The following is a 21,120-nucleotide window of genomic DNA, read 5'->3' as shown; positions in this document are numbered from 1 at the left end:
TTTTGTATTTTTTTTTCTATGGGGAAATTTAATTTAAGAAATTCCTTAAAATAAAGGAATGTTCATGAAACTGGGTCCTGGTAAAAAAGGACAACTGATCTGTATTAAACCAAGTAATCATTTTTAATTTGACACTAAGTGTCGTCACAGTGTAGAAGGACATGACAGTGAAACATACCATCCGTCCGGTTGGTAGTCAGGTAATACAAACGTTGTTTCAAGCAGTGGTCGATAAAATCAGGTTTTGCTGTTTCACTTTGTGCTCAGTTATATTTATTACAGCGAATTACAGAGTGAGTTTAACCCATGCGGGTTGTTTAATGTGCTAATGTTGACATTTGCTCGTAACCTGTAAACATTATAAATGTAATAACTATTTCAAAATGTTTCATTAAAATGTTAAGGCAAAGTTTACGGAAAACAGAATTACTATCACCTTCGACATATTAGTGTATATGGCAATACACTGTATATAAATAAAACAACTAAATCGAGAAAATTTTATCGCTTTAAAAGTGGAAAATTAACAGAAAGGCATTTTATCACCTTTTGAAAAAAAATAAAGTTATAGAAAGTGGTAAGGATATTACAGGAATGATAATAATATTTTCTAATTACACATACTTCATCATTATTTTAAAAAGTCATCATAAGGAAATCAATACATTCCGATTTATATCACTAGATTATAAGCAGAAAATCTGTACAAAGAACTCTGATACCCCACCAATTACACCAAGCACCCTACAATGATGACCGGGGAAATCTGGTATCTTTTCCATTGTGACCTATTATTGCTGAACTCATTGTGACTTCCCGACTTCTGTCACTTTTCTATTGTAGTTTATAATAGAACTGTCTCGATATCAAGGTATTAATGTAACTGCCACATTCTGAAATGCTAGAAAATACTTGAATATTTCTTTTTTCTTTTTATTTGTTTTTAGTTATCTAAACAAAAAGACTTTCTTTTCTATGATTTGTGATAATTTTCATAACTGCAGATAAGTCAAGCAGTATCACTCAATGTTTTTGAACTGAAAATTCATAAATTATATTTTGATATTTATTAAGCTCAAATATAATTTAAAGTATATGACAAGGAATCAAACTGCAGTAAGTAAGTAGCAGTGCTTTCCGGAAGATATTTTAGATTGTCATAATATAAGATAGCTATCATAATATATATTACCCGTTGAAGTTAACAGATGTACTTGTAGACAAAAGTAGTATCATCAAAATTTACTGAGGCATTTTAGATGCAGTCATCCTGTCAGAGGTAGGATATGCGTCTCTAATGTAAATAATCACACCGCAATTCAATAGTCATCCAATCATATCTTAAAAAAGAAATAGAAACTATATATTTTAAAATATTTTCGTGTTATTTTTCGTTCAAATTATTTCACATATTATATCCTTTTATGTACAAATATTATTAACTACACAAGAGAGTTGATCAATAGTCTCAAAAGCTAAAACAAGAGATTCCAGAGGGATCTCGGCGCCCACCAAAGAATGATCTACGTCTGACAATGTAAAGAGGTATATTTTCTCTGCTTATCAAACTTTCACTACATATTTCTACATATGAAATTTGAAAAAAGATCCTTTCGGTACTTTCCGAGATATATAACAAACTTCAATTATTTAAATCAAAGTTGGCTACCTGTTGGCCATTTTGTTGACCGATCGATCCGAAAATGCAATATGCACAACTAAGGACCTAAGGCAACCTGTACATGAAATATGAGAGCGATCCCTTTAGTACTTTCTGAGAAATAGCGGTAACAAACTTAAATTCTCAAAATCCAAGATGGCTGCTTGGCGGCGATCTTGATGACCGATCAGTCCTAAAATGCAATATGCACAACAAGGGCCTTAAGAGAACCAACATGATATGTGATTATTTTCATAACTTCAGATAAGTAAAGCAGTATCACTCACTGTTTTTGAAGTGAAAATTCATAAATTATATTTTGATATTTATTAAGCTCAAATAAAATTTAAAGTATATGACAAGGAATCAAACTGCAGTAAGTAAGTAGCAGTGCTTTCCGGAAGATATTTTAGATTGTCATAATATAAGATAGCTATCATAATATATATTACCCGTTGAAGTTAACAGATGTACTTGTAGACAAAAGTAGTATCATCAAAATTTACTGTGGCATTTTCGATGCAGTCATCCTATCAATGCATCTAGCAATATGCACAACTAAGGACCTAAGGCAACCTATACATGAAATATGAGAACCATCCCTTTAGTACTTTCTGAGAAATAGCGGTAACAAACTTCAATTCTCAAAATCCAAGATGGCTGCTTGGCGGCCATCTTGATGACCGATCAGTCCCAAAATGCAATATGCACAAGGGCCTTCTCAAAGGGGAACCAACATATGGATTTGAGAGAGATCCCTTCAGTCCTTTCTGAGAAGTAGTAGTACAAACATGTTAACGGACGTAAGAACGGATGGATGGATGGACGGACGGACGGACGACGGACTATTTTTTCTCATTTACAAGTGCTGTCAGTAGGTAACTTGATGGCAGGTAATTGCATTGGATTCTATGACCGGGACCCACTTGAACAAATTCTCGCTGCCATTTCTTTAATAAGCTGTTCTATTGTCTTTGGTGATACGTACATCAATTCTAAGTCTGAAAAGAAGATGTCCCTGTTATACCAGCTGTAATAATGCACACCAACCCATCCAGCAAGGTCTTCAAAGTGTCTATTCCTAAAAAGGAAATATGAGGTTGGAAATAGTTCAATCAAGCCGGTATCTGGCCTCATTAGTGTAACGTGACCTAGTCCTGCCCCGTGAACTCCAATCATAATGTCTGTATGGTATATCAACTCCACTTGGTTTTTCATACTTAAATCTTCCAATTGCACAGCGGTTAGTTTTGTAGATGGTATAGCTGATTTAATATGGCTGATTATCTCTCCTTCATTGGCTAACTTACGCTTGATTTTTCCAGTCGGGTTTCGAGCATGGGCCACGTAATCATGTCTTAAAATAAGCGTAATATTTAGATATTGCTTACCTAGAGAACAAGGCTTTTTTGTAGGTGTGATAATTCCATTTGCATGATAAATAGTTTGTTGGAATTCGGAAATAAATGGCAGAGATTCAAGTTCTGTAGTTATTGGACCACTGTATCTATCTATTCCAAATACTAAATTCTTGAAATTCCACTCGTGATTTTTAATATCTTTCACTTTAACCACGTTTCCAAACACCATCTCCCATATCTCGTCAAGTTTTCCTTTCGGGTGTACATCCAGTAGAAATACACATGTCTGCTTTGGATCACGCAGGAACATTCTGACAGTCAGGAAAGCGTTGTATAGTTCCACCATTGTCCAGTATACGTTAGCATAATCTTTTCTTTCAATAATTATGACGAACTGTTCAGATGATCTGTGAAATGTTGTTCCATAATAATTATCAGGACCGGTGACATCGATAGATTCAATTAAGTGAATGTATCCAGACTTTACATCTAACTTTGGGAATGTGACATCTTCGCAAGGAACCCTAATGAATTCTTTTTCAACCGTAACAAACTCGTCCTTTTCGGCTTGACCAATGACATTTTCTACGTCAACCTCACCCGTTTGTTTTGCGTTAAGAAAATATCCAGAAATAATACCATTCTTTAAAAGAAGTACTCGTTTGTTGATGATGTTAATGTTTCCTCCGCAATTCGTTTGCCAGAGATGATCATCAGGTGATTCAATAGCTATATAGTCTAAAAAACTACCACCTTTTGCAGCTGTTAAAATGGTCGAGGTCAAGTCAGAGATATTCTGGGATTTCTTTTCCACTAGCGTTTTGTTGATACATATTAAACACACGATGACGATGAAAATCAAAATTAGCAGATTTAAATTTGATGCTGATCTTATTCGACAAATCTTGGGCAAAGCTCGTCCAAACCGTACCATGGTAGAGGTCTAACGTCAGTATCCAGTTACCTGAAAAAGCAAAAGTTTCAGCATAAGAAAATTATATTTTTTCCAAAGTATATCATTTTAGTATAAAAATACAGTAACACAAATTCAAACTAAACATGGTTTGTAAATATTTGTTAGTTGTTGCAAAATCAGTAGCTCTTACATTTTTATACAAACAACCTGTATCTATCCAATAATACTTGTCGTTCATATTTATATATATTTCCTTTAAAATATTGTTGCTTCGGGGTTAAGTTACCACAAACCAGAGATTACACCCCCGAGTATCATATGTATCTCACTGTATGGGATATTTCAAGTCACTCGTCAGTCATCACTCAAAGCCTGAGGTCTGGATGAACGTTTACATACTAATATACACAACATACACAAAATGGAAGCACTAGTCTAAAACAAAATTTCACTTGGCTGTTATATCAGAGAAAAAATACTGACCAAGAATATGCATCCAAAGCTTTTTAACAAGTGATAAATTGGTGAACCAGATTGGAAGATGCGCACAGGTATCTTGTCGCAGTCGATATCCATGTAACTACTGTGATTACAAAAACACCAGTGAATATCGATATGCCTACGAGCCTGTAGTTTTATATCAAATCGATAAAACAGGGGTAAAGTACAAACATGATAGAACAGTATGGAGACCAGTAATATAAAAGTACAACAGAACCAAGTGTTCCGGAAGTGGCTTTATATGCGTACACTTTTGTGTTACCTGATTCTATTCCTTTTCACAGTGAAACAGTGAAAGTCTATTTTTTTATCTGCCCTTTATGATAAACAAACGAATTTTCACAGCGATTACGATTATATATCTGTCAGTTTTCCTATTTTAACACTATGGAAGCGAATTTTATTCATAATAATCAATCACATGAATTGCAATAACATTGGACCGGATATGGAAATGAAATACATGTATCCATTGATATTTTGAGATCAGTTAATCATGATGCTCACATATTTTCAACATGTGAAAAATATGAAAAATGGACGATATCACAAATGACCATTCTTGTATCAAAGTGTAACAAATTCCATACAAACATTGCAACACATTTTATTTAACCTTTGAAATTAGCAACAGACTCAAAAGGACTGCATCATATTTTATCATTACTTTGTACCGGTATTTATTTCACTATAACAAGATTATTTTTCTAATCGTGATATCATGAATACAGGATACGCAATCTCTGGGAAATCAATAGCTGTAAATCAATTTAGGATTTTAAAATACTTTAACCACTTTTAGGTTTTGACATTTTAATTTGGTGAGAATTATGTAACAGTCCTGATCAAAGACGTTAATGACATTTCACCCGTAATTTTTTTTAGTGATCGTATGTTCCTGCTACATTACATGTATTTATTTTTAGGAAGAATTTGTTGGAATTAAAGGTGGTTGGAAAGCAGATTTTTTCATTATTTTGTTTTCCAATGTTTCGGTTTCTGATCATTAGTGAATTTAAAATGAAACATTCAGTACCTGGTCAAGTGATGTTATAAAATGATAAGTGGAGATAAACCGTGGTATTTATGACACTATTTAAGACGGGAAAGAAATATATAACACAACACTATAACGGATTGTTTACTTATTTGTTTACGTGTGTTTTAGCACATCTACTTACTTAATGACGACCTCCCGTGATTATAAATGCGTGTGGTTGTATATTTGGATATATGAATGATTAAATTTGTATAGGGGCATCGATCGATCCTACGGACCTACTCTACTCAAATTCATAGTCAAAGGTAACGTTATAGAGGATAAATAGATGCAAAGTACAGGTAAATTTCTTCAATAGTTGAGAAAATATCTACCATGATTATGCAAGCACACACGAATATGTCTGGATTGGAAAGGATGTCGATAAGACAAGCGTGCATCCTAAACTGGAATGCAATTTCTATACATCCTTGCAAACGACACTGCAAGTGTTTCCTAATTAAAAGCACTAAATAGCTAAAATAACATTTTGTTGTTTACGCATATTGTATTATCCTTTTAGATGAATGCTGATGTGATTGTGAGTAAGATGATTATGTCCACGAGGTCTGTCAGTACCACGGCACGGATACATACAAGAAATTAGCTTAATTTTTAACATCCTAATCTGATATTTCCCCTACACTGTTTTAAACCGTCCATACATATTCTAGCGAATCTAATACAACTGTTAAATAAATCAAACTTTTTTTTTGTTAATTTATTAGCTTAAAAGGTCATAGCAACAAAATTTGTATATACCCTTTAAGTCATAGAAAATAGAAATATAACACTATAAGAAGCAATAGCATATTTTATCGGGATGTCTTCCCCAAATTATATCGGATCGTATCTATAAATTTAAGTTACTGGCGTTGGATGCAGACCTACATATTTTCACGCAAACCGATCAAACAAAGGCGCGTGAAGTTGTTCCTATCACGACATCAGTATGTATGAGAGTGTGCGATATCATCGTCATATGTTTTCAATCAACACTTTAATGCCATGCTATAAAGATGCATACGCAGTGGTCAAGTATGATAAGTTCTCGTTCGTAGATCAAATGCGGAGTAAAAAATATATCAAACAATACACAATTGTGTCACGATGCTGTGCGTCTTGCTTAATGTATGGTTGTCGAGCAAATGTATGTCAAAATGCTTATCTAGAGTTCCATCTGGAACTGAAAGTGTTTGTATAAATAAGAGACTGATTGGAGTTTATCACTGAAGACATTTGTTATTTGTTTAAGTTTACTCTATGTAGCGGTCAGATCGGGGTTCGAACCCGAGACCTCAGAACACTAGCTGGATGCTTTTAGTCTACCGATTGCGTTAACTGGTCACCAATGATCGACCTAGTCTAATTCAACTCTCACTAAAATGAAGACCGCATACAAAAAGTAAATGAGTCGGTGAATCAACATTTCAATCTCGTCTCTTTAAACTTATAAAAGAGACAAATAGTGACTGCACGTGTCTGTGCAATATAAAACTATAATTCCACAGGATATTGTTTGTTCCCTGTAACATTAGTAATTCTACGGAAATAAATTTTCTATGCATAATAACAATAGCCTTCAGACCTAAAAAGAAATTCAAAGCAATAACTGACTAAAAAAGCATCATATTATTGAGATAGGTTGGTCCCAGGCAATTTGGATTATCTTTCGAAAACATATTTTCTATTTCTTAAAATTAAGGAGCGGTCATTAGTCTTTCACGCTCTACCAAGCAAAGTAAACCCAGGCAATTATTATTATTAGGAATATCTGCATTAGACTTGACCTCTATTGACCTGTGGGAAGTATCGCACAAATACCGACCTATACACTACGCCGTCATAGTGATACGCACATTATACAACGTCAAACGTAATCAACACATGTCCCCTGTCGGTCCATACATGTTTTCAAATTTACTTTATCCTATCTTTAGTAACAGTGACCTTTGTAATAGACCAATCAATTCCAAGCTGTGTGTCTTCGTAAGTTACCATTGCATGAAAGTTTTAAGAAAGCCCAAAAATCCCTTCTTATCTTATCTTATGGAAATCCAACTTTTGCCAAAAAATCTATTTTTAGTAAAAGTGAACTTTGTAGTAGACCTTTGGACTCCAAAATCAATCCAAGACTATGTTACCTCACAAGTACCGTTGTATGAAGTTTTAACAAAATCCGTTCTTAACCTTCATACGGACAGATGAAGACTAATACTAAAGTACTATCCAGTTTCACCAGCAGGGGACTAAAAAGAACATAAAACACTATGTTCCTATTTCAACAATAATAACATCCCGTAAATTATTATTGCGCTAACTGATGATAAAACAACCCTTTTACTTTAGTATAAGGCAAATACTTTTCGTGTGCAATTTCATCATATGGTCCATTTTCTGAAAACATTAAGTGCACAGAAATAATGACCTTCAAGCATTTACAGCATTGACTACTGATACCAATCGCGTATTTTTAATAGAGTCCAACAAGGCTTTAGCTACGGCAAGTAATACACAGACTAGCCATATAAAACAACCGGTAACATAAGCGATACAACTTGCAAGCTCTTAAAGAGGTATTAATGTAAAAACGCCGTGTCGAAAACATATGCTTTAGTAGACTGTGCCAATATAAGCATGATACTGTAAAAACACATTATTTTCGCGAAATATATTTTTTCGTAATTTTGCGAGAGCTCTAACGCGATTTTAAATTTTTCGCGAATAATTATATAATATATATATATATGAAAAATAAAACTCAACGACCTTCCTCTAATACTTTCGCCATTTCATGATGGCTCTTTGTATATATATTTTTATATGTATATTGATGTACGATTTTCAGTATAATTCCTTGATCGCAGCAAATTTGTTATATTTGCGAACATAAAAATAACGAAGACACGAAATATTGTATTTACTGACAATGGACTAAGATAACTGGATACATTTTTCATGATATTGTAATGGATAACATTTAAAATTTACTGCTAATTAAAAAGAAAACTGACAATATTGAAGGTCTTTAGCGTGGCAACATGGGTAACTTACCAGCTAGTGAACGAAAAACAGCAAGACTTAGGATCCTCCTTCACAAAAAGATAAATAATCATCAGCAAAAATGAACTCACCAAAGGTTTTGCCATTATGCCTCCTCAAAAGATAGAGGTCCAGCTATAACTGCGGATGCTCTGGCTTTTGAATTACTACTGTGTCAGTTTATACACTGCTCTGTTTCTCACATCCAGAGCGTGTTGTGTCAGGAGTGCGTTGGGTGTCACTCGCCTGAATAACATATCAACTGGCAGGTACAGCAGTTAGGGTGTCCTGAAGTATTGTGTGTGAGCAACTATAAATAGAACATTGGCCTGGTCCACTCGTCAGTTCTACAATCAACTAATTATGAGAAGTTAATGACGGCTATTGGGGAGGGAATATACAGGCACCTCAAACAAGTGTAGGGAATACACAGGAGGCTGGTACAAATGAAATATATGGCACGAAAAGGGCGATATGTTGACAATAGTGATCGGTAGTTCAAAACGATTTCCACAGACAAACTTTAGGCAGGAAACGATTATGAGACCATATAACAAACTTTGCAAAAACAGATACTTGTTAAATTCCACTCACCAACAAAATTTCAATGAAGGATCTGATTAATATTTAATAATGGCATTATTAAGTAACCAACCATAGCTTCTGCAAATGACACTTGTTTGGAATAGAAATATAGATATTCAGATAAAAGCAAAGTTACGAACACTAGACCGCATTTATTTGTTAACGAACTTGCAACTTTTAGTATACTGTGTGGAACGAAAAGGCTCCTAGAACATACCATCGACAATAAAAGCTGAAGCAGCATAAGATACACAGTTTTACCATGGAGCATTGAACATCTTCAGTGTCATATAACATGTGTGTAGCCAGGGGTGTATCCCGCTTCATTTTAATTATTTTATGTCAAATTTGGTCGATTCTTTGGCATCTTGTCAGCTTCAATCACACTTCCAGCTATTGATTTCCTTCATTGACGAATCTTGCTTTTTTTTCATATTCACCGGCCCAATCAGTTTTACTGATATTATGATAAAAGTTAAATTCATTCCATGCAATGAACATCCATATGTTTAATATACTATGTTTACAACAGGACCCAATGAAAAGAATAGCCTGTACATATCTAACAAGAGACTTGGAGGGCCTGTTTAGCTAACCTGGTAAAGTCAATGAATATATATATCTTATTAAAATATTAAAAATAATCAATCATAGCAAATAATTATCTACTTCGAAAGTCGTCACAACACTACTTTTGTATCCAACTGTTATAAATATGGATCTTTCAAAAGAGAAATATAAACCAAATCAAGCAGATTTCCTTTAATATCAAAATTAACTCCAGCCCTGGCCATCAAGATAGTCGGTCTGACCATTTGCAGATGTAAGTAGTTAAATGAGGTTAATTTCTGATAATAAAATTTTGTGACGGATGCCGAAGGTGATCCGAGTTGCATTTTTCGATAGTAATATTTCAGATCGTTTTCGATAAAAGCGTTGTTTGTTATGACCTCTTGTACTTGACGCTTTTCTATCTCTTGATAACAAGAAACAGGATTGAAAAAGTCACTACTTATCAGAGCCTGAAAGCCCTACCCATGGTTCCTAGCGGTGGACCATTAGGAGTCATGAGTATGGCCTCAAGGCTACTATTTATCATAACGTTATAATGATAAGATATCATGAGTATATTTTATTTGCTTCTTTTTTTAGATTAATGTTATCATATTCTTCACAGGAAGGAATAAAGAGACATGAAACTGCGTGTTCAGTGATGTAAAACCCAATAAACCTTTCATGGAGGAAGAGATAGACATTTTTCACGAGTCTCGTAATTTGTTTTATAAGAATAGGTATTTTGCTGTGAATTATCTACAAATTACCTTATCATCAATTTAACGCGGAGTCTGGTAATAAAAAGAAAACATCTATTATACTTTGTAATTGAGGGGTAGTAATAGATATTCAAACAAGCTGATACGACCGGATTTGGCATTTGAAATATCAAACCCGTTTTGACGGCAATTAATTTCGTTACAAAGAGATAGAAAATCGATGGATAATGAATAGGTTCACATTCATCTAACGTAATCTCCTCATCCAAGCTGATTTCTTATAAGTTACCGAGCAGTGACAAAATTACACGAAATGATATGTAACTAATTATTTTCCTATCAAGTTTTATAACAATGCTCGAGTATTCTTGGTGTAAAATGAGATGGCAGTATGATTATTAAATATATGACCTTAAATGAGTGTTCATTTCCTATCATGTTTTATAGAAAGAGTTTTAGTTTTTAGGGTGTTTTTTTTTAATCTTTGCGAGACTTGGAGAGCAAAAACAATTAGAATTGGAGACAAGTTTTATAAAATATCATATGAAATGTGAACATAAATTAATTTACTTTTATTAAATAACTAAAACAACCTATATACCATCAAAATGTTATGTTAATGTACCGCAGTCCTCGAAAGTCTTGCTCCAGGATCATGAAACAGTCTTAGACTTAAGTTTTTTGTTTAGCCATTCAACTTTCTGTAATGTCATCTTTGATTGGCTAAGTCTGAAAACCCTTTCATATATTATTACCGATTTATTTATCACAATTTACAGCTAGGCGAACATACATGTATGAATATTGAAAATCGTGGACTAATCAAAAATTCTTTCAGATAGAATTGTTCTTAGAGCCAAGTAAAGATTTAGTTTATTGCATGCGAACTAGAGGACATTGAATACAAGTTAGATTGGTAATGGAGCTATATCTCACTACATACATGTAGCATTGCTCTGAGGGTCTTTACCCGATTCTGACTTTTGGCAATAAGTCTAAATAGCCTCAATGGTGCAGTTACATTAAGTCACATGATGTACATGTATATAGAGTCAGTTCCTGACATCCCCAAGACACTTTAACATTATGTAGAATCGGTGAGTTCAAGGTACCTGAAATAGATTCAAAACTATGGTTTCATTTAGTATGGTTTCTTGCAACGTTATCTGAAAATCGCTTCAAAGACAAATCGAAAGTAACCAAAACCTGGGTAATCGGGCTTGTTGACAATGTTTGAATATGAAACAGAAGTAATTTCCTGTTATAACTGAAATCGATATTTTTGTCTACACAATTCCTTTAAATGCACGGTCTATCATACTAAATATGATTCATGGAGATTCTAGGGTTCTACTAAAAATTACCACCTTCATACAGCAGAACCGAAATCAATTAGAATGCACCATAGAATCATTAATAGCGAGTGGTACAAACAATGGTGCAATGCAGAAGTTCCTTCTAAATATTTTATTTATGCGCCGTTCGTGACAGACATGTTAGGAACAGTCTTAGAAACATGAAAGAGTGTAGTGTATTAAGATGAAAAATAGTCATTGCGTGAACCATAATCGATTTTATAACAGGTTGCGCGAGACAGATCAAACAATAACATCAATAATGGATTGATGTGTTTGGGATAGAAGGTACAATACACATGACATACCGCTATTTTAAGACAATAGTGATTGATAATATCAAATGAGATCATTACTAGACAACATACTTTGTTTGGCTGTGCCAGTGTAACTACTCTTTCTTTGCCACGTGAACCCTATTCAAAAGCACGGAGATCTTATATAGTAAATGGCATAACGTTTATGTGTAAGATTGCAGAGCCTTGATTTCAGAATTTCCAGTAACATATTGCATTATAAAATAATGCCATCACAAATACAACGTGTTTTACACGCACCCTGAACCATAAAACTAGTGCATCTCCAAACGCAAGTACGTTTTTATTATCATTATAATTTCTTTAGACTAATTCCAACATTACTCTATCACTAAATTGTACGCATCAATCTATTTAATATATTACTAGAAAACCATTTATAGAAAACACATCTGAAATAACCATTGCATCGTAAGCATTTTTAATTTTTCTACAAAAGCACTTATTTGGTGAGATGTATTCTAATTTCCTATGGATATAGACATTTTACGTTTTGAGTACTAAGTTGAACATAACATATACGTAGAACTTATGATGTGCTGAAGAAAATGTTGACAGATACTGGTATGTGAAAAATTGCCCATTTTACAATTGCATTGGTTGGAATATGTCATTAGAGTTCAGCTATCTGGCACTTTAAAGGGTAGGCTTATCTTGCATACAATCTATAATTCCTAACACTCAATACACGCGTAAAGAAGTAAGGATCTGTTCTAGAAGACCCCATATAAACATGTGTATGATGATACACTAACGGAAAATAAATTTAAAACTTTCAGAACTGAGACCTGGAATCCAGTAATATCGTGATGGTAGTAGTTGGCACCACTTCTATATTCAGGCTCCTGATCTATGGTTTGTTGTATAGCCTTATGCTGATAACACGACCCTTAGTAATGATATAAACTTCCTGGACAGTGTTTACTCCTGTCTTTTTTTCTAAAACGTCTCACCAATCAGACATGCACGTCAACATTTTTCCGAAATGCAGTATTGAAAATTATAATATTTAGCTCTTTTGGTTCGTGTTTGAATGATGAAGCTTTCGAATCAACCTATCTTTGACTTACGGGTTTTGTATCATATGTGTCAAGTTTCAAATAAAGTCGCTTGCCATCATCAGTACTTTTGATTCTTAACACCACTGACGAGTCCTAAAAGGACCCGGGGTCCGCGGTGGCCGAGTGGTTAGAATGTCCACCTCTGGGTCGCGAGTTCGAATCCTATGTGGGCAGTTGCCAGGTAGTACTGACCGCAGGTCGGTGGTTTTTCTCCGGGTGCTCCGGCTTTCCTCCACCAACAAACCTGGCATGTCCTTAAATGACCCTGGCTGTTAACAGGACGTTAAACTAATAAAACCTCACCTAAAAGGACAGAACAATGCAACACAGTTTGATTTTATATAATAAACTTTAAGCGGATTAGCGGATATATTCACTCAAAATGTCGGTTTATTCCATATCAAATGACAACATTTAGTCAGAACATTCCAGGCAAGCAGGTAGCTAGTGTTCGATGAGTTAACAGCTTCATGGCGATGCAGCTTAAAGACTAACACTTGATCCAACCCATTAGAGAATCATTTTTGGAAAGCTTCAGTTGACAACAACTGTTTATAATTATGAAGAAGATTGAAATGTATGCACTAATGACTAATGCAATCGATGAGTTACAAAGTAATTGAAATGTATCCACTAATGACTAATGCAATCGATGAGTTACAAAGTAGCAGCCAGTACTACAATGCATATTTGATTTTTTTTTCGCGCTGCTTAAACATAACACTTCATAGAAGGTCTCCTTTAATATTATTCCATGGTTTTAGATGTGTACTATCGTGTAGGAGAAAATAAAATAATCAAAGGGCTTTATGGCTTAGGTTATGACGATTTACGCAACACATGTCGGGAGATTCAGATTGATGGATAATACTGAGTTTGGAAGAAGAAAAAAAATGGTCGCGAATGTGTCCGATAAGTTCATAATTTTACCAGGAAATACTATCCTCGATGATGTTATCGGATAGTGATAAGCGATTGGTGATATATATACTTAATAGTTACTGTACTGTATTATTTTTAAGGCAATAAAATTGTATGAAAGTCTCTGAAACATGACGTTTTCACTTCCGGGAAGACCTTCATTAAATTAATAGTAATTCTCAATAATTAGTACTCTGTTAGATAAGGAATCTTATAAATTTTCCCTGATTCAGACTTTATTAATCGATATACGCAGTGTAAATGTCAGGCATCGTGAAATGGCAGATATTACAGAGGCGGATTGGTCTATAATCACAATTTTGTGAGCTCAGTCCATGGATTATTTTCTCGTATTTCAAAGCACTGGGTGAAATTGAGAAAGACATTGATAAGATTCAACAAAAATGGATGGCGACGATAATGACTACTGTACACAACAGATGAAGACATTACATAGCATCATGGGAGATGGCGTCAAAATTTTAAACGTCATTATGGACAATCAGCACAGGAAGAACTTTTAAGGACTGAATTCTGATCCACTGTGATCTTTATAATTATTGTTTAGAGGTGTGTATGGTTAATAGGTTATATAAGTAAAACAAAAAAGATGGTTCTACGCGTATCACTGGTCAGTCCAGTCAGTTGGTGCCAATTTCTTGAACCCTTGAAGTTTGTTGTATGTTCGGCTAAATCCTACTCAGCTGAGATGACCTTTCCTGAGTGAGACTTATTTTACCCCCATAACAACTATAAAGCCAAACATTTACCAATAGTCCTTACGCGGACTTTCACAGTTTCATCTCTATTTACCATATCAAACAATTCTCCGTTATTTGAATAGACTGGCATTAATAGTTATAATAATTTTACGCATTTTTCTTATTAATCAAGGTTTCAAATTTCCCGTGCGAAAAGAAAACGCAGCTTCCGAACCGGTGTGGTAGGTGAATGAAAAAGTGCCACCATGCCCTATTTTTGAGGACATATTGGTGTCATTTTTGTTCAAACGAATCTGAAATGTCTTATCGACGACACTTTGTATAGTTGTGTAGGATGATTTTGAAAGGAAAATTATCGCTCTTACAAACGGTAATAACCGTTTTCCATACTAGAAATGGGATTTTTAGCCGCTTAAGCTATGTGGGGTTAGAATTTTAGTCTCCGGGAGCTTTCCATCCTTTACATGCATAGTACAATCATCAATGTAGAATATGATTTTTATGGACACTCTGGTGGGTCCATAGTATTGATATAAACTGTATTTAATTTGCGTAGAGCTTAGCATACAGGGAGTGGGACGACCGCTTCGTCCGTTTTCAGTATAATGTGATCATCGGGTGGAGTATTTTGCTTGGTGTCTTCGACGGCATGGTTCAATAAATATAGCACTATGAAAAGGGTGAGACTTCCACTATACAAGAAGACACAACACGAATATACCGCAGTCAACCAAAATGCGCACTTCATACAGGCACCGAATACATCACATCGGGGGTCGCCCTTATATACTATTGCTGTTGATTAATAATAGGACGTTAATTTAATCAAATATGGTTGTTAATAGGACAAACAAATGTTAGTGTAAAGCAGGCGTTTCACATCCGTCTTATATTCGAAATAATTTATCTCGCTAGATGATTTAGGCGTGTTACATTCGAGATTTGCCTATAGGATGCTGACAATTTGTACATTTTTTGGATTTTCATATAAATCTGTAACTATTTCAACTCTTTCGTCATAAAAAAAAACCCTTGCAAAATACGATTAGCTCAATTATCAACACATTTCCTCTCTACTGTAGCCTTTAGACTTACCCATGCACGTGATTTTGGCGGGAATGCCTTGATATAGACCTACTGGACAATAATGCTATTTTGATTTACAATATTCAGGCATATGGTGCGAATTCGACAAAACTTCTGAAAATGCAAACGTATGCATTTCAGTGGTTTTGTCGAATTCGCATCATATTATTGGGATTTCTTAATCTAAGTGTCCCTTCAAAGTATTAATATCGTTCATTTCACAGAAAATAAGTTGCACACAGTGTTAATCTCATAGAATAGTAATGTCTTAATATTGTAAACCATTATTCAGTTAGCAGAGCTACATAGTCTCAAGTGTGCAAGAAGAACAAAGAAAACAATTAGTTGCAATTACTTACTTTGGGGGTAAGAAAATGGTTTTGTAAGTTTACGTTTCCTATCAAAATCATCATCCGGAAACCCGCGCCATTTCCTCTTAGCCTTACAACAGAAAAATGGGAGCAGTAGACTTAAATGACGGATTACCTCACTCCTATGGAAAACAGAGGAAGTGTAGGAAGGTTTGGAAGAAAATGCTTATGCGCCTCTTCTTTATCCTGTACAAGGAGAATACTAGTAGGCAGAAAGTGAATACTCGTGTATGGTACATTAGAAAGGTGATCGAAGCCTTGGCAGGGACGAAGAAATCCAGCAATCCTCGCCGTCGAGTCACTGCCAAAACAGTTATGCTCATGACCCTTCCACAGAAGAAGGAGAAAGATTGCTGTGTTTGTTCGTCACGACTGCGTCATGGTCGTGGCACCCGTCGCCGAAGCAGAACAATTTGTAGAACAATTTGTTCTTTGTGTCACCGCGGACTCCATCGTCAGTGTCGAGGACGACACATGGATTGCTTTGAGCAATTAAAATATTCGATAGGGTCGAAATAATACGTCCTTGCCTTTTTTACCCTCCCGATTATAATATTAAAATCGACCTTGTTTTAAATAGTGCTCTGTGACTGACTGTGAAGTATAATTTTCTATGTTACAGTACTCTTTTGAAGTACAAGTTGTGTATATTTTACATAACAAAGTAGTTAAATAAATGAATAGTTATTCCAACGTACACGTATATTGTAAATAAAGAAATGATGCAAAGCAAAGTCAATATATATTTCATTATAATATACTTTACATGTGTCTATAGCTATTGTTATTGTAGTTATGGCTCGGAAGCAGGCGCACTGAAACAATGATACATTTGTATAAAACATACAAATTGTAAATTTGAATTTCATGTGATGAACTTGTTCGCTTGCCACCGAACAGATGATGATAAGGCTGGTAAGATTTGCTGACGTTATATATACTGAGCTGTTGTAAAATCACTGCTAACAGCATTCACTAGACTCCATTTTAAGTCAAAAGGTTTACAACTTTCATGAAACGTTGATTTGGCAGGTGTCTTGAGATATTCGATGTATTATGACGTCATAATATGGACGACGTCACAGAACGATACTTCTGTTGAATGTTTGCAGAACATCCGGCAGTCTAAAGGTTAAAGGGTTTTGTGATCGTAACTTTATTTTGCAAAACCGTCAAAACTCGCTTAACTTTCTTGTTTTTTGGTGAAAACAATTACTTTGAAATATTTCATAGACAAACAACATCATAAATAAAGATAAGTGCAGTTCCATTCTTGAAATGACATTTAAACCTAATCATGTTTCGAAATGAAATGTGGGATCTGCTGCCATGTTCGCTTCAATGGGCCCCACTGTTACAAACGTGCTTCTAGAACGCGCATGTGCTGTGCTCGAAGCTCGAAATTACGTAGAACAGCGAGGTTCGCTAACATTTGGCCTAGATCTGCATTTTGTAAATGGGGAAACATAAATGAAATAATTTCGCTTGACTCACCAAAAATTATCTTAAATCTTCAATTTCAAAATTTGCAGCCCGACAACTTTCCGCCTTCAGACACACAAAAAAACCCAGTCAAATGGCGGCAAAAACTATTCTCCATTCGCATGCTTGGCTCAATCTTTCGATATCTGCCAATAATGAGTCCCTTTAAGTAAAAACATTAGGTTTGACCGAAAAAAACATCGTGGTCAATGTCCATAAAGCTATCCTAAAAACAAAATATTTACCTTCCCAGCTTCCGGTCGAGAATCAAAGTGTGACGTCACTTCTCCAGTCACGTGATGCAGACAGGTTGTAGTACCGGTACACATGTACTGACACACTTTACACACTTTTCTGGAATTCAACAAAATTTCTGGCCTGTTTAAGATATCTAACATTTCGGCATATTACACCCCTTGTTGTTTTTATTTCTTATATATATATATAGATTTGCCGTGAATCATGCATCCCCGGTGTTCCAGGGGTTACTAATGTACTCTAGGCCTCTATCACTAACGTCAATGTAATATCAACCCATTGACTACGTAGATCTATCGTAGTGAAAATGGAGACAGTTCGTGAGGAAAAAAACCCTGACCAATCACATTTCTGCAGAGGCTGAAGATTACATCAAAGGATCAAATTGCCATTTTAAAGTTTTGCTACATTTCATATTCCATAAGTGGATTATTATATAACGACAGTGAAGTACTTAGTAATTCCTGGGGTATCGATGGTGTAATAATATTTAAGATGGTTTTTAATGGTTTGAAGACTTTAAATACATTAGCATGCATTAACATTAAACTAGAAAAATTCTGAAAAATAATGATGTCATATGAGAAAAAAATATCCGAGGTGTTATAACGTAAGAGTGACCAGGAGATAGACAAACCGAAGACATGATGATATGAACATTGAGAAGTCGAAAGTTAAGAAAAGTGGTTTAGAACATCTGTCGTCTTTATCGGAGTGGTAGATTTTAGATTTTAAAATAATAGTATATTACGACTTGAAACTAACACCTTGAGGAGTATACTGGTAATAAAATAGCTCTCTCCCTCCCCCACCTCTCTCTTTCTCGCTCTTCCCTCACTCTCTCCCTCTCTCTCTGTCTCAAATACAACTTTATATATCTTCTCTTGTAAATGCCATCTTGTCTATGTAATTTGAATGTTTTATTATTTTTGGGAACGGGCTTTATATAAGTTGTATAACTTGTGCCCAATCCCATTGCACATTTTGCAATAAAATATGTTTAAATCCAAAAAAATATAACGTAATGAATATTACCGGTGCTTCGTTTAAGCATCCATTTAGCCCAATGTCTGAACATTGCTCGGGATGTTCTAATCTTTGATATCAAATGCTTTATTTAGCTTGGGATGGATTTCGTTAATTGTCATATTCATTACTTAATTGAACCATCGCCGGTGTAAGATTGAAAATGGATTTCAACGTTGAAAACTGATCCCGAACGCCGTTGAAAATTGAACATGCCGTTGAAAATTGATAACTTTGAGGTTAAATTCTCAACGACAGGTTTGTTGAAAAATGATCGTGTTACTATGAGTTGTTGCACAAACATAATTCACGAGTTCTGTTATCGCCTTTATAAGCGCCTCATCTGTGTTGGTATTCAAATTACGTAAATACCGCGATTTAAATCGATTTTTTTTATTGCTCTCGTAACAAATGCCTCACAATTGAGGTGCCTGGGCTTTTATTACGGAAAATACGGCACTTCAAAGTTTTCATTTTTCTAAAGTAATCACTTTGTCCGTTCGTCCGTCCGTCGGTCCGTCGAAATAATTGTGAGTGCTCTCAAACTGCGTGATTCTTAAGCTTCCTTATCACAACCTAGGATACCCTATCACAATCTGATGTCACTAATTATGTGGCGCATTATTATCGTGACACGGTAAAAAAAGAAATAGTAGTTATGCACGTACCGATTATATGTTATGTTCACTTCCGTGAACTAGTGGATTTTGTTACAAAACTATAATGCGATATCATTAATTAGCTTCTTAATGTCAACAAAACATACTACTTTTTACAACCCAAATTATGACAGACAAGTGAACCTACCTTCTGATTGTTGGAAAGAGGATGTTGGGGAAGAGAATGGATGGCAGCTAGCAAATCCATCCTATGGGTAAAAGTAATATTTATTTGAATTGATTTTAATCCCTTGATAAACAAGAAGGGGATACTTTTTAGGTTGTTTTTTTTCGAAAGGTTTTCTCCGGGCACTCCGGTTTCCTCCCACATTAAGATCCCTCGCGCGCTCACATAAGTTGTATAACTTGTTTCGTAATCGATGTAAAAAAATGAAGTTTATATTTTAAAACTACTTGTGACACATGTCACACTCCATCCTCGATACTCCAGGGGTTCCGATCACTTACGATCTCTACACCCCTGGACTATCTCGTAGTAAAACTGGGGGGCAACAGAACAGGTAATTTAGTCCTGTGATGTACATCAAAAGAGCCGTATAACGGTACACTGTGGTTGACTGTGTGGCTTTGAAGTTGGGCATAGCTCTCTCTGTAGTCTTCAAAGGAAATCTTTGCAAGTCTGTGATTGGTTCAGATCTGTTCACCTGAGCTGCCTTCATTTTTACTATGAGATAGTCCAGGGGTGTAGAGATCCCTGGAGTATCGACGATGGTCACACTCAAAAATTTATTTCTCTTGGTAAGGGAGTGACTTATTTTACAAACTTTAATAATGATTGGTACATTAAAACTGTTTTGAATTCATAATTTTACATGTATGATAAACTGGTAAACCACGTCTTATATTGTAAATGTTTGGTTTATTTTTGTTTTACATCCTATAAACAACCAGGGTAATTTAATGACTAGCCATGTGGATGAAAATCGGATTACTCGGAGAAAAACAACCATCCTACGGCCAGTATCTTGCAACTGCCTCAAGTGTGATTCGCGTCCCCAGACGTAGCTAGGGATAGTGGTAGAACACTCTAAGAAAAAAAGAACGCTCTATCAACTCCGCTACCGCGGCCCCCAAAGTTACGGTAAAAGGAGTGATATCTTGATTAAAAATCTTTACTAGTAAACTTATAGACTAAACTTTTAACGCTAATAAGAATCATTAACTTTAAATCTAGATAGCTTTGTTCACAGCTTAAGTTGCCTGTTAGGTCACCATTAGTGAAAGCCAGCCTAAAGCCAAATTTATTATTACTAAATTACATTAATTAATTTAATTATTAGCAACGAACACATCATAAATCATGAAATGTTTACTTTATATGAATCCATCATGATTTATACGAAATCATCAGTCATAAGCTTTAACCACGTTACATCACCTTACGTTAGTCTTATTTTGTTACACTATAACATTCTAACAATGACGCTCATACCGTATCACACCTGTGGGGCATTGGAGATCCA

The 21,120-nt window shown here is 35.0% G+C and overlaps 1 protein-coding gene across 1 annotated transcript; it reads right to left on the bottom strand.

The window, feature by feature from the left end:
- On the bottom strand, positions 1-18,064 carry LOC138315510 (uncharacterized). Its single transcript, XM_069256576.1, has 2 exons — positions 17,939-18,064; positions 1-3,985 (listed from the first exon to the last, which is right to left on the bottom strand). Exon 2 carries the CDS (start codon positions 3,953-3,955, stop codon positions 2,570-2,572), a length of 1,386 nt encoding a protein of 461 aa, XP_069112677.1. The 5' UTR covers positions 3,956-3,985; positions 17,939-18,064; the 3' UTR covers positions 1-2,569.
- Positions 18,065-21,120: the final 3,056 nt, after the last annotated feature.

This window comes from Argopecten irradians, chromosome 2, assembly GCF_041381155.1.
Source record: "Argopecten irradians isolate NY chromosome 2, Ai_NY, whole genome shotgun sequence".
Lineage (NCBI taxonomy): Eukaryota > Metazoa > Mollusca > Bivalvia > Pectinida > Pectinidae > Argopecten > Argopecten irradians.
The sequence above is the reverse complement of the archived record's forward strand: the minus strand, read 5'-3'. Positions and strand labels throughout refer to the sequence as shown.

Coding starts and splice junctions, on each gene's coding strand:
- LOC138315510 (XM_069256576.1), bottom strand. CDS start 3,955: ATGGTACGGTTTGGACGAGCTTTGCCCAAGATTTGTCGAATAAGATCA.